Source organism: Oryzias latipes, chromosome 8, assembly GCF_053564925.1.
Source record: "Oryzias latipes strain Hd-rR chromosome 8, Olatipes_Hd-rR_3.1".
NCBI lineage: Eukaryota > Metazoa > Chordata > Actinopteri > Beloniformes > Adrianichthyidae > Oryzias > Oryzias latipes.
The window spans coordinates 6,630,493-6,643,467 of record NC_136244.1 but is presented as its reverse complement, the minus strand read 5'-3'; the positions used below and the strand labels follow the sequence as shown (position 1 = coordinate 6,643,467).

General features: G+C 41.4%; 1 protein-coding gene across 4 annotated transcripts in view; it reads left to right on the top strand.

Annotated features, from left to right (window-relative positions):
• grin2ba (glutamate receptor, ionotropic, N-methyl D-aspartate 2B, genome duplicate a) overlaps positions 1-12,975 on the top strand; it is a 156,873-nt gene that overhangs the window by 86,212 nt on the left and 57,686 nt on the right. For all 4 annotated transcript variants that reach the window (XM_020705462.3, XM_020705461.3, XM_004071951.4 and 1 more), the window contains exon 7: positions 6,524-6,716. In XM_020705462.3, the coding sequence (XP_020561121.1) occupies positions 6,524-6,716 (193 nt within the window). The remainder of the gene's footprint in view (positions 1-6,523; positions 6,717-12,975) is intronic.

Genomic DNA, 12,975 nt, shown 5'->3' with positions numbered 1-12,975 from the left:
GGCTTCTGACTTGGAGGTGCTGATTTCATTCCAGCCGCTTCACTCTTGATCACAAACTGCCCCAGTGCACCCTGACGATCCTAGTTCAATTAAGCCAATAGAACAACGTCATCTGCAAAGAAAAAATTTGAAATCCTGTGGTCCCCAAGCCAGACTCCCTCTGACCTCTGGCTGTGCCTAGATATTACGTCCATAAAATTATGAACAAAGCCATTGATAAAGTTTCTCCTTGGCCGGAGTCAAATATGCAATGGGAACAGGTTTGATTAATTTATATTGTTACAAATTCTTAATAGTCCTGACTAGTGGTGAGTATCCCTGAGTAGTGGTGCCTCGGACCCCTTATTCCCAAAAAAAATTCTCACAGAACACCGTGAGCAAAAAGATCAAAGGATCCTGGATGTATTCACAAATTGGGCTGCAAGCTCCCTGCTCCACTCTATTCTGATTCATCCATTTGTAGGTGGCTAGATCCATTAATGTCTTCATTTTCCATGTCTGAGCTAAAATCTGGCTCAAAACTGTGCTACTGGATAGTTCCAATATTGCACACCTTTTTTGTTGCACCGATAATGTTGGGTTGGGGGTGTGAGGGGCTGTAAACTAGTGGAAGAATACTTAAACAGATGGATGACAGGAGGTGAGGGCAGGCTTACTCCGTACCAACAGTTCTGCAAATTTCCAATGAACTCCAGCTGCTCTGCAGAACCTATGTCTTAGAACAGAAAAATATTTATTGATTTTGCCTAAAAAAGCATAATCATCATTAAAAGACCAGTGTGACAATTTTTAACAGATCAAAAGTTGATTTGAGAGACTTAAGGTGTTAAATGATGAAAGAAAGTTTGTGAAATAAAAATTGGGGACTGCCTGGATCTGTTTATGATATTTTGATTATTTTTTTATTGTGTTGAGTACTGTTACACAATTGGGTATTGTGTTCTGATACTCAAAATCTGCCGATTTTGACCCAGCAGATAATCGGTCTGGGACCAAAAAACCACATTGAGACATCTCTAGTTAGAACGTCAGTTGTTGTGACTTTTTATAGTGGGGGTCTTGGTCTGTGACCAAATTTTAGTCACTTTATGGAGCAGTAAAGGGCTTTAACCTTTTAAACTGATAGTCAAAAACCGTAGGTTAGTTAAATATGCACCTGCTAAGTGGGTCTAAATTGTGGTGTAGGTTCATCCAGTAATTTGATTGAAAAAGTTTGGTCAGTTTGGAATTGAAGAGTCACATCTCTACCCTCTTCTCTCAGTCCCTCTGATTGTCCTCTATTTTAGGGCATCACTACATCTTTCATATGCCTCAAATCCTCTCCTGCTGGAGCATTTTCCTCAACTTTCACTGCATTTGGATCTGGGTTACTGCTGCTTTCTTCTCCTTTCCCTCTCTGCCCTTCTTATACCACTCTCTCTTCTCTCACTTCTCCTGGCATTGCTTCCATCTTTGTTCTTTAGACTTGCAGACGAATGTTGTGCACAGTGTGCTAACGAAAACATCCAGCCTCTGACATCATCCACAACAAGACGAGTCCAAAAATATCTTCTTTGACCTTCTTCAATCGGTTTGCCCAAGAATGGATTTTCCATGTCTACATTAAAAAAAAAGTGTGCATGTGTGTGTTAGGGGAAAAAAAACAGCTGGCTCTTGAACAAGAGAAGCGGCAGCTGAACCTGTCTTTGCAGACGTGCGATGATGCACTTCCATTTTCATGCTGCTGGTTAACATTTTCCTGTTGTGACATTAAAGGTTGTCTTGACGGAGGTGCAGGGGAGAGCACTTGTTTCCGGTGCACACAAACATGCAAAAGTGTTCCTGGATTCGTCCCCATGAAATAATACAAGTGAATGTGTGTAAAAGCGAACAAGCGATGGGAGCAAGTGTAGGAAAAGTGTCAACAGTGTGTGATTTTTTAAAATGTGGTCCTGGAGGAGCTGAGCTGTCAGTGCAAAAGCCCCTTGAGGAGGGCAGGTTGCCAGGCTGCCTGTCTATTTAAGACCACTGACATGATAGTGGACTGCCTGACATGTGGTCGTATGCTGTCAGAGAAAAGCAGACCAACTGACCGACAGATGGATTGCAAGATAAACTGACTTTTACTGAGAACTGTGATCCTGAACCCAGTGACATTTAACAGGCAAATCCCTAATTATCTATTTTTGGAAGTCACAAAAGCCTCTGGAGCTACGTCGGGACTCAGCTGTGATTATGTTTTACGCATTTCGGATTTTTTTCAGTCAACTTCAACCTCCTGACAGATCTGTTTTGTTCTTCAGGCTTCATTTGTTGACTCAAAGTTATGCACAACTGAGCAAATACAAACAATGATTTTATTCATTTTTTAACTTAATTTGAATATGTATTGTGCAGGTTATCAAATAGAGGGGTGCAGTCCTAGGGCATAGAAGATTTTATAAAATATGAAACCTTTAATTATTACAACGCAATAATTATGTCGTTCGAACGCAATAATTAATCCGTTCGAACGCAATAATGAATCCGTTCAAACGCAATAATTATTCACGTCATTAGTCATTCACGCCGATATGCTCTCTGTACGCCGGCAAAAGCCGCTTTCAGCGGTAACTTCCGTGTCTCTGTGACCCATATTCGTTCAAAAAAGGAACATGAAAAACAAAAATGATCACTTTATTACTGTCTCAATGAATATAAGAAAAATATCAAAAGATTTATGATAACTAAGCTGCTTTGTCATACGATAGCTCCTGCTAGGCTACTTCTAGCTCCGCCGCAGAGCTCTTTGATGTATGCCGGCATTTTTGGGCAACTGGCTGGTCTGTTGTCAGACAGCTGATATTGTAGTTTAGGGTCGAATAGGAATGATAATATTCAGGACTTGTCTTTTATTAACTTTAGCAGTCAGTCGCTTTACATTCGAAGGCTATTACATGCTAACTGACTATCGTATGACAAAGCAGCCTAGTTATCATAAATGTTTTGATATTTTTCTTATATTCATTGAGACAGTAATAAAGTGATCATTTTTGTTTTTTTCATGTTCCTTTTTTGAACGAATATGGGTCACAGAGACACGGACGTTACCGCTGAAGCGGCTTTTGCCGGCGTACAGAGAGCATATTGGCGTGAATGACGTGAATAATTATTGCATTCGAACAGATTAATTATTGCGTTCGAACGACATAATTATTGCGTTTGCACTTTATCATTTCGAGGGAACGGGATAGTATCTTGTGGGAACGGAATAGTATTTCGTGCGAACGAGATATTAATCTGTGGGAACAAGATATATTTTTATATCTTAATGTCATGACACGGGCTCAGTACTCATGAGACCATCCCACTATTTTCCTTCTCTCTCTGCTCCTGCTGGGGCTTTAACAGGTTTTCAGACAATTTCCTTGATGTTACTATAATATAATATTTATATTATGCAACACATTAATCATTGTTAATGTTGTTTGATTACATTTATGCCTATCTGGAATAAAATATGTCTGAGTTAGATCATAAAAATCTTTACCAGTTTAAACTTTTCCCTAGTGTTGACGTTGTTACTTTGTTACAATGTTATGTTGACGTTTCTTTTGTGTTTTCTTTGTAGCACGTTAAGATGAGCTTGGATGAATTTTGGTGTTTTATATCAAACGTATCTAATTGTACGTACAAATCCGGTTTTCAAACCTTGTCTGTCACAGAGGTTTTAAAACCAGACTCTTTCTTTCTGGCCACTTTCAACCCAAGCTCTATTTGTTGGCTTTCCTTCTAATCAAATCATAAATTTCCTTCATATTTAAAATGTATGTTTCTCTAAGCACTGTAGTCTGACTTTTTTTGGTAAATTTTCCAGAAGATTCACTTCCAAGAGATCTTTCAGCTATTTCCCTTGAAGGAATTATTTTAATGATGAGGAGGATGAAGGTGTCAGTGTACAGGAAAAAGAAAGAGAAGACAAGAGAAAGCCTCTTTTGATTAGACATAGATTTATGTGCATTTGTTCCAGAACAAAAAAAAAAAAACATTCGGTTTGAAATTCAACAAAACAGCTGTGGTTATAAAAAGTACATCACTGTAAACCTAAAGAGAAAAAAACCTTTTGGTGTTTAAACCCAGAACATTAAAAAAGGCACCTTTATTGATCTATTTGAGCTTTGGCTAACAGAAGACACTGAAACCTTCATATAGATCATTTGGCCACAATTTGTTTCCTCTGTTGGTGAATTTTGCAATTTATATTCACAGGAAATAGCCTAAAGAAATATGGTTATTTTTTGTTGACGTGTTATTCCTACCATGACAAAGGTGGATAAAGGTGGAAAGATTTCATGTAATCCATGGACACCAGTGAAGATCACCAATCATTGAAGAAAAAAGGTTCAGCGCACTGTCTAGTGGGTCTAGATGACCCAACTCCCAACGTTAAAGTGCCTAGGATAGCACAAGGGTTAAAGATGTTTTTAAATAACTAATTAGTACAACCTTTTACATTAACAAAATAGCAAATAAGGAGATCTTGCTAATCATCTTCAAATCTTTTTAAACGTGGTTCTAGAATGTGTTAGAGCAATAAAAGTCCATCCATCCATCCATCCGTCCGTCCGTCCGTCCGTCCGTCCGTCCGTCCATCCATCCATCCATCCATCCATTTTCTTAACCCTCTGTATCCCTGTCGTGGTCACGGACTGTCCCGGCTACTGTTCGCTGAAGGCGAGGTACACCCTGGACAGGTTGCTGGTCGGTCACAGGGCCACACAACCAGACACACACACACAAACGCACACACACAACCATACACGCAACGGACACACACATCACTATCTCACTCACTCACTCATGTTTTTGAACTGTGGGAGAAAGCTGGAGTGCCGAGAGAAACCCATAGATCCACAAGGTGGACTCCACACAGATAGGTCCCAGCTGGGTTTCAAACCAGAACCTCGTCGCTCTGGTTTGGGAGGTGAGATCGCTAACCACTACACCACCGTGCATCCTAAAATAGAAATCATCCTACTATTTTTTTAAGTTTATTTAACTTCTGTTAAACACTTGTTTGTTAAATGTTGTCTATTTGTTTGTGTTGTTGTTTTATACTCACTATGAACATTTAATCCCAAAAAAGGGGCACAAACGTTTTCTCATGCCTGTAAATGACTTTCTGATTGGAATACTGAAGACTTTGAGCTCTTGTTAGGCAGGCCTAATTATTCAAGGATGTGTGATCAGTTAATGGTTACGTTACGTGTCATTACTTAACCCTGGGATAATTAAAAATGGCTCAGCGATCACTGTTCGATCCTCATCTCCTCTGAGTGTCAAAGTATTCCCGGGAGAGCCACTGAACCCCATGAGCTCAATGGAGTGGAATTATAGACAGAACTTTACATGTGCTGCATAAAGAGGGCAAGAACTTAAGAAGAACTTCAAACACAACCCAGGACTTGAACAAGGTGATCAATTTTTTTTTTTTTAGTTTAAGGTTAAATGTTGCTGTTCCGTCTCAGCTGTCACTCAGAATGGTGAAGAGAGGGGGGATGAATTGAAACTGCTGTGTAAATCATGGGTGCCTCGCTGCCATCTCTGCAGGATATTTATTTCCAGTGGTCCATTTGCACAGCAGATAGCATCAGAACAGACTGCACTTATCCCTCCTCCTGCCTGTTCACTAAAGTGCAGTTTGAGAAAAGCTGCAGAAGTATCAAATCAAAGAGCACTCAGCTGCTGAAAATTATTTCCCAAACAGCATGTAGACTGTTAATTCATAACTTTTGGAAAGATTGTGCAACTGTTTAATTGATATTGTTTTTTACTTTAAGTCTTTCATGAGCGTGCATTCAGATCTACATTTTTTATTTTAGCTTTGAAGTTTTGCTGTTATTAATGTTCTTTTATGGAAACTTAGCAGTTATTGTTTATCAAAAATGTGGATTTTATGTTTGAGGTGTAATCTTACTGGATTGTTTTTTCAAAAATAATTAGCATTTCTTAAGTTTTTGCCTGTTAACTTCATTTGTGGAGAGGTCAGTTTATTGGGATTTTGTTTTAATATAAGGCAGCTCATAATTTAACTTACAAAATGTAATCTCTTTGTTGGAATTTTCCACAAGACTCATTTGAAATTCTATTATCTGGTGATGATAGATTTTATGGCAGAGCAGCTAAATCGTGACCAAAATCATAAAAGGAATTTCTGATATTTTCAAGTACTTTTAACATGTAAACATAATAAAACTAAAGTGCATGAGAAAGCTGGAGCTGTGTTTTGTTAGATGATTGCTGAGTTATCTGTTCAAATAGATGTTTTTATTCTAAGCATCTTTATAGCCACAGAATAGGCATCCTTATTAAAGGACCCTGGTTGGAAGGTACAAAGAAAGGAGAACTACAACAAACATCAAAGAACAACATTCAAGTCAAGACCAACAGAATCAGATATTACATGGACTAATGGACAAAACATCCAGTTATTGAGACTCTGTTCCTGATTGATCTTCTTTCCTCTGATCAATTCCTTTCCCATTTCTTTGCTGTATCCACTCAGGTCTTCTCTCTGTATCCTATGACGAGTGGGATTACGGTCTGGAGGCGCGCGTTCGAGATGGCGTGGCCATCATCACAATGGCAACTTCCGCCATGATGATGGACCGCGGGCCTCACACCTTGCTGAAGTCGGAGTGCCACGGAGCTCCAGAAAAGAAGACCCCCATCTCAGGCAACCCCAACGAAGTGCTCAGGTAGGAATTTGACCCAAAAGGAAAGTGAGATTACTTGAAGTTTTTAAAAATAAGGAGGGAAGGAGGTAGAGTTTCTGTCAAACTGTCATTAAAAAGCTTTGATCGGAACATGTGGTTGAAAAGCTCCGTGGGAGTTCTCTCTGCTTGTTTTCGAACTGTCCACTGTGGAGCCACTGCTGTGTAACTGTTACCATTTGAGGTGGGTGTGGTCAATGCAAGGACAGTGTGCACTGAAGAGGTACATGAGAGAAGCTTAAGGCCACGTCACACTGCTGCTACATACAATTTGTGCATTGTCCACATTGTCCATGTATGTAATTCCCATTCGTTGAATTACGTAGTTTACTAGTATTTTAAATAGTTTAAAATTTAAAATACTAGTAAACTACGTAATTCAACGAATGGGAATTACATACATGGACAGGAGACAAGGTGGAAGGAGACAAGGTGGAAGGGCAGCAAGGCACGTAGTATTGGAGGAGGATACAAACTGTTCTATCATGGTGTTGATAGGAAGAGAAACGGGGTAGGAGTGATTCTGAAGGGGGAGTTTGTAAACAGTGTTCTAGAGGTGAAAAGAGTCTCAGACAGGATGATGAGCCTAAAGTTAGAAATTGAAGGGGTGATGGTGAATGTAGTCAGTGGGTATGCGCCACAGGTTGGCTGTGAGTTAGAAGTGAAGGAGAGATTCTGGAGTGAGTTGGATGAGGTCATAGAGAGTTTTCCCAGAGGAGAGAGAGTTGTTATTGGAGCAGACTTTAATGGGCATGTTGGTGAGGGCAACAGAGGTGATGAGGAGGTGATGGGCAGGTTTGGTGTGAAGGAAAGGAATCTGGAGGGACAGATGGTGGTGGACTTTGCGAAGAGGATGGAAATGGCTGTAGTCAACACTTACTTCCAGAAGAGAGAGGAACATAGAGTGACATACAGAAGTGGAGGTAGGAGTACTCAGGTGGACTACATCCTATGTAGACGAGGTCATTTGAGAGAGGTTAATGACTGCAAAGTGGTGGTAGGAGAGAGTGTAGCCAGACAGCACCGCATGGTGGTGTGTAAGATGACTCTGGAGGTCAGGAAGAAGAAGAGAGGGAAAACAGAAAAGAAGACCAAGTGGTGGAAGCTACAGAATGAAGAAACTTGTGAGGAATTTAGGCAGAAGTTGAGGCAGGTCCTGGGTGGTCAGGATGAGCTTCCAGAGGACTGGGAAACTACAGCAGAGATTATCAGGGAAACAGGTAGGAAGGTGCTAGGTGTGTCATCTGGAAAGAGGAAAGACGGTAAAGAGACTTGGTGGTGGAATGAGGAAGTACAGGAATGCGTCCAGAGGAAGAGGTTGGCTAAAAGGAAGTGGGATGTAGAAAGGACTGAGGAAGGTAGACAGGAGTACAAGGAAGCGCAGCGTAAAGTGAAGAGAGAGGTGGCAAAGGCCAAACAGAAAGCTTACGATGAGCTATATGACAGGTTAGACACAAAGGAAGGAGAGAAGGACTTGTACAGGCTAGCCAGACAGAGAGACAGAGATGGGAAGGACGTGCAACAGATAAGGGTGATTAAGGACAGAGATGGAAAGGTGCTAACAACCCAAGAGAGTGTACAGAAAAGATGGAAGGAGTATTTTGAGGAGCTGATGAACGAGGAAAATGACAGGGAAAGAAGGGAGGAAGATGTGGTTGTTGTGGAGCAGGAAGTAGCAGAGATTGGAAAGGATGAGGTTAGGAAGGCTCTGAAAAGGATGAAGAGCGGAAAGGCCGTTGGTCCTGATGACGTACCTGTGGAGGTATGGAAGTGCCTAGGAGAGACAGCAGTGGAATTTCTAACAAGGTTGTTCAATAGGATTTTAGAGAGTGAGAAGATGCCTGAGGAATGGAGGAGAAGCGTTCTAGTCCCAATCTTTAAGAACAAGGGTGACACGCAGAACTGCAGCAACTATAGAGGAATAAAGTTGATGAGCCACACAATGAAGCTGTGGGAAAGAGTAGTGGAAGCCAGGCTTAGGAAGAAGGTGGAGATTTGTGAGCAGCAGTATGGTTTCATGCCCCGTAAGAGCACCACTGATTCCATTTTTGCTTTGAGAATGTTGATGGAAAAGTACAGAGAAGGTCAGAAGGAGCTGCATTGTGTGTTCGTAGATTTAGAGAAGGCGTATGACAGGGTGCCGAGGGAGGAGCTGTGGTACTGTATGAGGTCGTCTGGAGTGGCAGAAAAGTATGTCAGAGTAGTTCAGGACATGTATGAGAGAAGTATGACGGTGGTGAGATGTGCTGTAGGTCAGACAGAGGAGTTCAAGGTGGAGGTGGGACTACACCAAGGATCAGCTTTGAGTCCTTTTTTGTTTGCTATGCTGATGGACAGGCTGACAGACGAGGTAAGACAGGAATCTCCCTGGACAATGATGTTTGCGGATGACATTGTAATTTGCAGTGAGAGTAGAGAGCAGGTGGAGGAACAGCTAGAGAGGTGGAGGTTTGCTCTGGAAAGAAGAGGTATGAAGGTCAGTCGTAGTAAGACAGAATACATGTGTCTGAACGAGAGGGATCAAGGTAGAAGCGTTAGGTTACAGGGGACTGAGGTGAAGAAGGTGCAGGAGTTTAAGTACTTGGGGTCAACAGTTCAGTGTGATGGGGATTGTGGAAAAGAGGTGAAGAGGCGAGTGCAGGCAGGTTGGAGCGGTTGGAGGAAAGTGTCAGGAGTGTTGTGTGACAGAAGAGTGCCAGCAAGACTCAAAGGAAAGGTGTACAAGACAGTGGTGAGACCAGCTCTGCTCTATGGGTTAGAGACGGTAGCAGTGAGACAGAGACAAGAGGCTGAGATGGAGGTAGCGGAGATGAAGATGTTGAGGTTCTCCTTAGGAGTGACCAGGTTAGACAGGATAAGGAACGAGTACATCAGAGGGACGGCTCATGTTGCCTGTGTCAGCGACAAAGTCAGAGAAGCCAGACTGAGATGGTTTGGACATGTTCAGAGGAGGGATAGTGGATATATTGGTAGAAGGATGTTGGAGATGGAGCTGCCTGGCAGGAGGGCAAGAGGACGGCCAAAGAGGAGATACATGGATGTCTTAACAGAGGACATGAAGTTGGCTAATGTTAGGGTAGAAGATGTCCATGATAGAGTGAGGTGGAAAAGGATGATTCGCTGTGGCGACCCCTGATGGGAAAAGCCGAAAGAGAAAGAAGACTAGTATTTTAAATAGTTTACACACAATTATGCAAGATGCATATGCCAATTTGTGATTTTCCATGACCGTTCCACTTATGCCCATGTATGTCTACCAGACTTTTGACGCATGTACCACCAATGTATAAAGTTTATATCACGTATATGGTGCACATATCACACTAAAATTATGTAATTGACACACAAATCACTAATAAATTGAATATAAACAGGGCAATGATCACACATGGATCATGCACGATTCGCGTATTGTGTGACGGGTATGTACATTGGCTGATCATTCACCCCTTTAGCAGTCTATACTGAATGGGGGGCTCCTACTCCTCCGGGCAGGGGGGTCAGGTCTATTCCGGGTTGGTGTCCGGTGCCGCACAGAAGGTAGGTCATGGGAGGGGGCTGGGTACAGCAGGCTGGATGCACGTCGGGTCCTTCATGTGGATCTCCCCAGCTCTGGGTCCCAGCACCTGTACTGGTCAGCCGTCTGTATCAGTGCATGCAACTAAAGTTTTAGGAGCATATTCCAATTTTATCATAAGATGCACTACTGATTTGCACTGTGGGTTTTGTATTTCTTAACCCACTCATCAGACCTTAAATCAATTCCTCACTTAGTTTAGCTTGGATGGTCTGCTTGTTTTACACTGTAGTGAAAAACGTCAAGGTTTACTTGAGGCAAGTCCTTTGAGCCGGACGAAGTTTGGTAATTCGATCCACAGCACAGTTTGGATGAGTTTCACTCCTGCACAACCACCAAATGTTGGTTAGCAATCACCTTCACTCAATCCATTGAAAATGGTTAAATTGATTGACTTTTAATGATACTACTTCACTTGCTCCAAAAATTAATAAATTGATTCATAATTTTTTCCTAATGTAACATAATTTAGCACATATTTTTAACTTTTGATTCTTGATCAAATTTTGCTATGAAAATCTCTGAAACAGTGTTTTGTCTATTTTACTGATATAGTATTATTTTTTAATCATATCAATGACTTTTATAGGTAACATAATCTGCATAAATTTTGGATAACTGATCTGCATTTGCCATGTTGATTTCTAAAATAGTTATTTTTACATAATAATTATGTCATTCATCTTTGTCATGTGCTTTATTGATACTTAATGATTCTTAATTCTGTCTGATAAAAGCTAGGAACCGAATAATGATAAATCATGTAATAAAATGGTTATGGCATAACGGGGTGGGATTATATAGGTTCGCTTCCTTCCAGTCCCTTTCAAGCAATATTTATTAATATGACTAATTATCCTAAGTTTGATTCGTCGTTGTATGAATGTATAACTGATGATTTTATTGTTCTGGTGTATTCTTATTTGTTTGCTTCAAATAGACCATTTAAAAAAAAAAAATCAAATCAAACTCCTGAGCCCCACAGAGAGATGCAGGAGGTCTTTGGTGCCGAGTGCAACAAGACTGTATAATGCTGCTGGGGGGAGGCATTGTACACTGAATGTTCATTTACCTTTTATTCTCCTTTTATTAGGTTATATTTTAAAACTTTTTGCTTTTTTATTTTTTAACGTGTGTTTTAATGTTCTCTGTGATCTGTTGTGTGTATGGGGCAATAGACTGCCACGTAATTTCTCTCGGGATCAATAAAGTACTTAACTACCTATCAAATCAAACAATCTGAGGAAACATACTCTGGTCTGGGCACAGCCTTAAAAATGTGAAGTTCTGAACTTTCTGTGGTTATGAAACTACTGAATGCTTTCAAAAAAGTCACAGTGCATCGCAGTTCTTCTTAGGAGACATCTTAAACATAAAAAAATCTCATTTAAATTTCCCAACAAAGTATGCAATGCAAAAAAAATGTAAAACAAATGAACCAAAAAGTCCTTTGACTGTGCAGGATGTTGCTTCTTGAACGCAGCATTGCATCATTGTCAGATCTTCACAAATTCAGCACTTTTCCCAGGCGAACTTGAAAATGATGATGCACAAGGATGTGGTCATAGCTGTGATGTAATTATTGTCCTTGATTTAAACTACATTTGCAGTGAATATTCATGCACATGTGGCACTGACTTCTGAATGATTAAGCAGAACTCACAGTAGCTTTACCTGCGCCGGAACGCTCACCTTCATCCGCACATGCGGGGATCAACGCCACCCCCCAGTTTAAATGAAGCCACAAGTACACAATGAACCCCCCTACTGCCTCCACCACCAAACTCACCCCCTCAGCTGTCCGTCTCAGCGGCAGGTCTTTCTGAACCGGTTGTGAAGCGTAGCGTTCAGCCGCGCTTTTGCTCTGCACACTAATTGGTCCCAATGGCGTTTGAGGCAGCGAACGCTGTCCCCTGAGTGAGCTCCAAAGTTCTGCACAACGTTGCATTCAGGAGCTGCTTCACTCTGCATGCCTGCTGAATGTGTGTGGGCCTTTGCGGGTCAGACAGACTCTGGAGAAAGTCATGTTCCCCTAGGTTTTATGGTATCAAGGCTTTGCACAGAAGTATTTTTCTCATGTTTGTGATTAGCTGTCTTGTTTCCCTCATGTTGCAGCAGCTTAATCAAAGAGGAGGTGCTTTATAAAGTGCTTTATCTCACAGTCATTTGTTTGTTTTGCTGTGCTCCAGCTCTTTTTAAATTATTGCATTTGCTTCACCTTAGAGATCCATTCCCTGGTTGGATGCCTGGTTCTAGTCTGCCATCAGCTGCTTTTTTGGTCCCAACCCTTCTGTGCTTTTTCCTGCTATGCACCTTCCTGTTCTCTGCTCATTTTAACCTCATCTTTGTTCTCTTTTGCCCCTCAGTCTTGTCTTTTGTTCCACCTTGTCTTCCCCTGTGCATCTACTCTCCTCAATCCTGCCCTGTTTATTCTCTTCTGCTTTGCTCCAGCTTATCTTCTCACACCTTCTCTTCTCTGTTTCTGGTGATTTTCCCTCTCATCTCCACTGTTCTGCTCCTCCCCGTCCATTGTCTGCTCTCCAGACCTGCGGTTTTATAATCAACTTAGCTGTGTCGTTGATTAGATCAGTTGCCAGAGCTGCTGAGATCCTTCGCCCCTCGCTGCTTTAACTAAATTTGTTTGGTGATAACCTTTGTCTTCGAGTG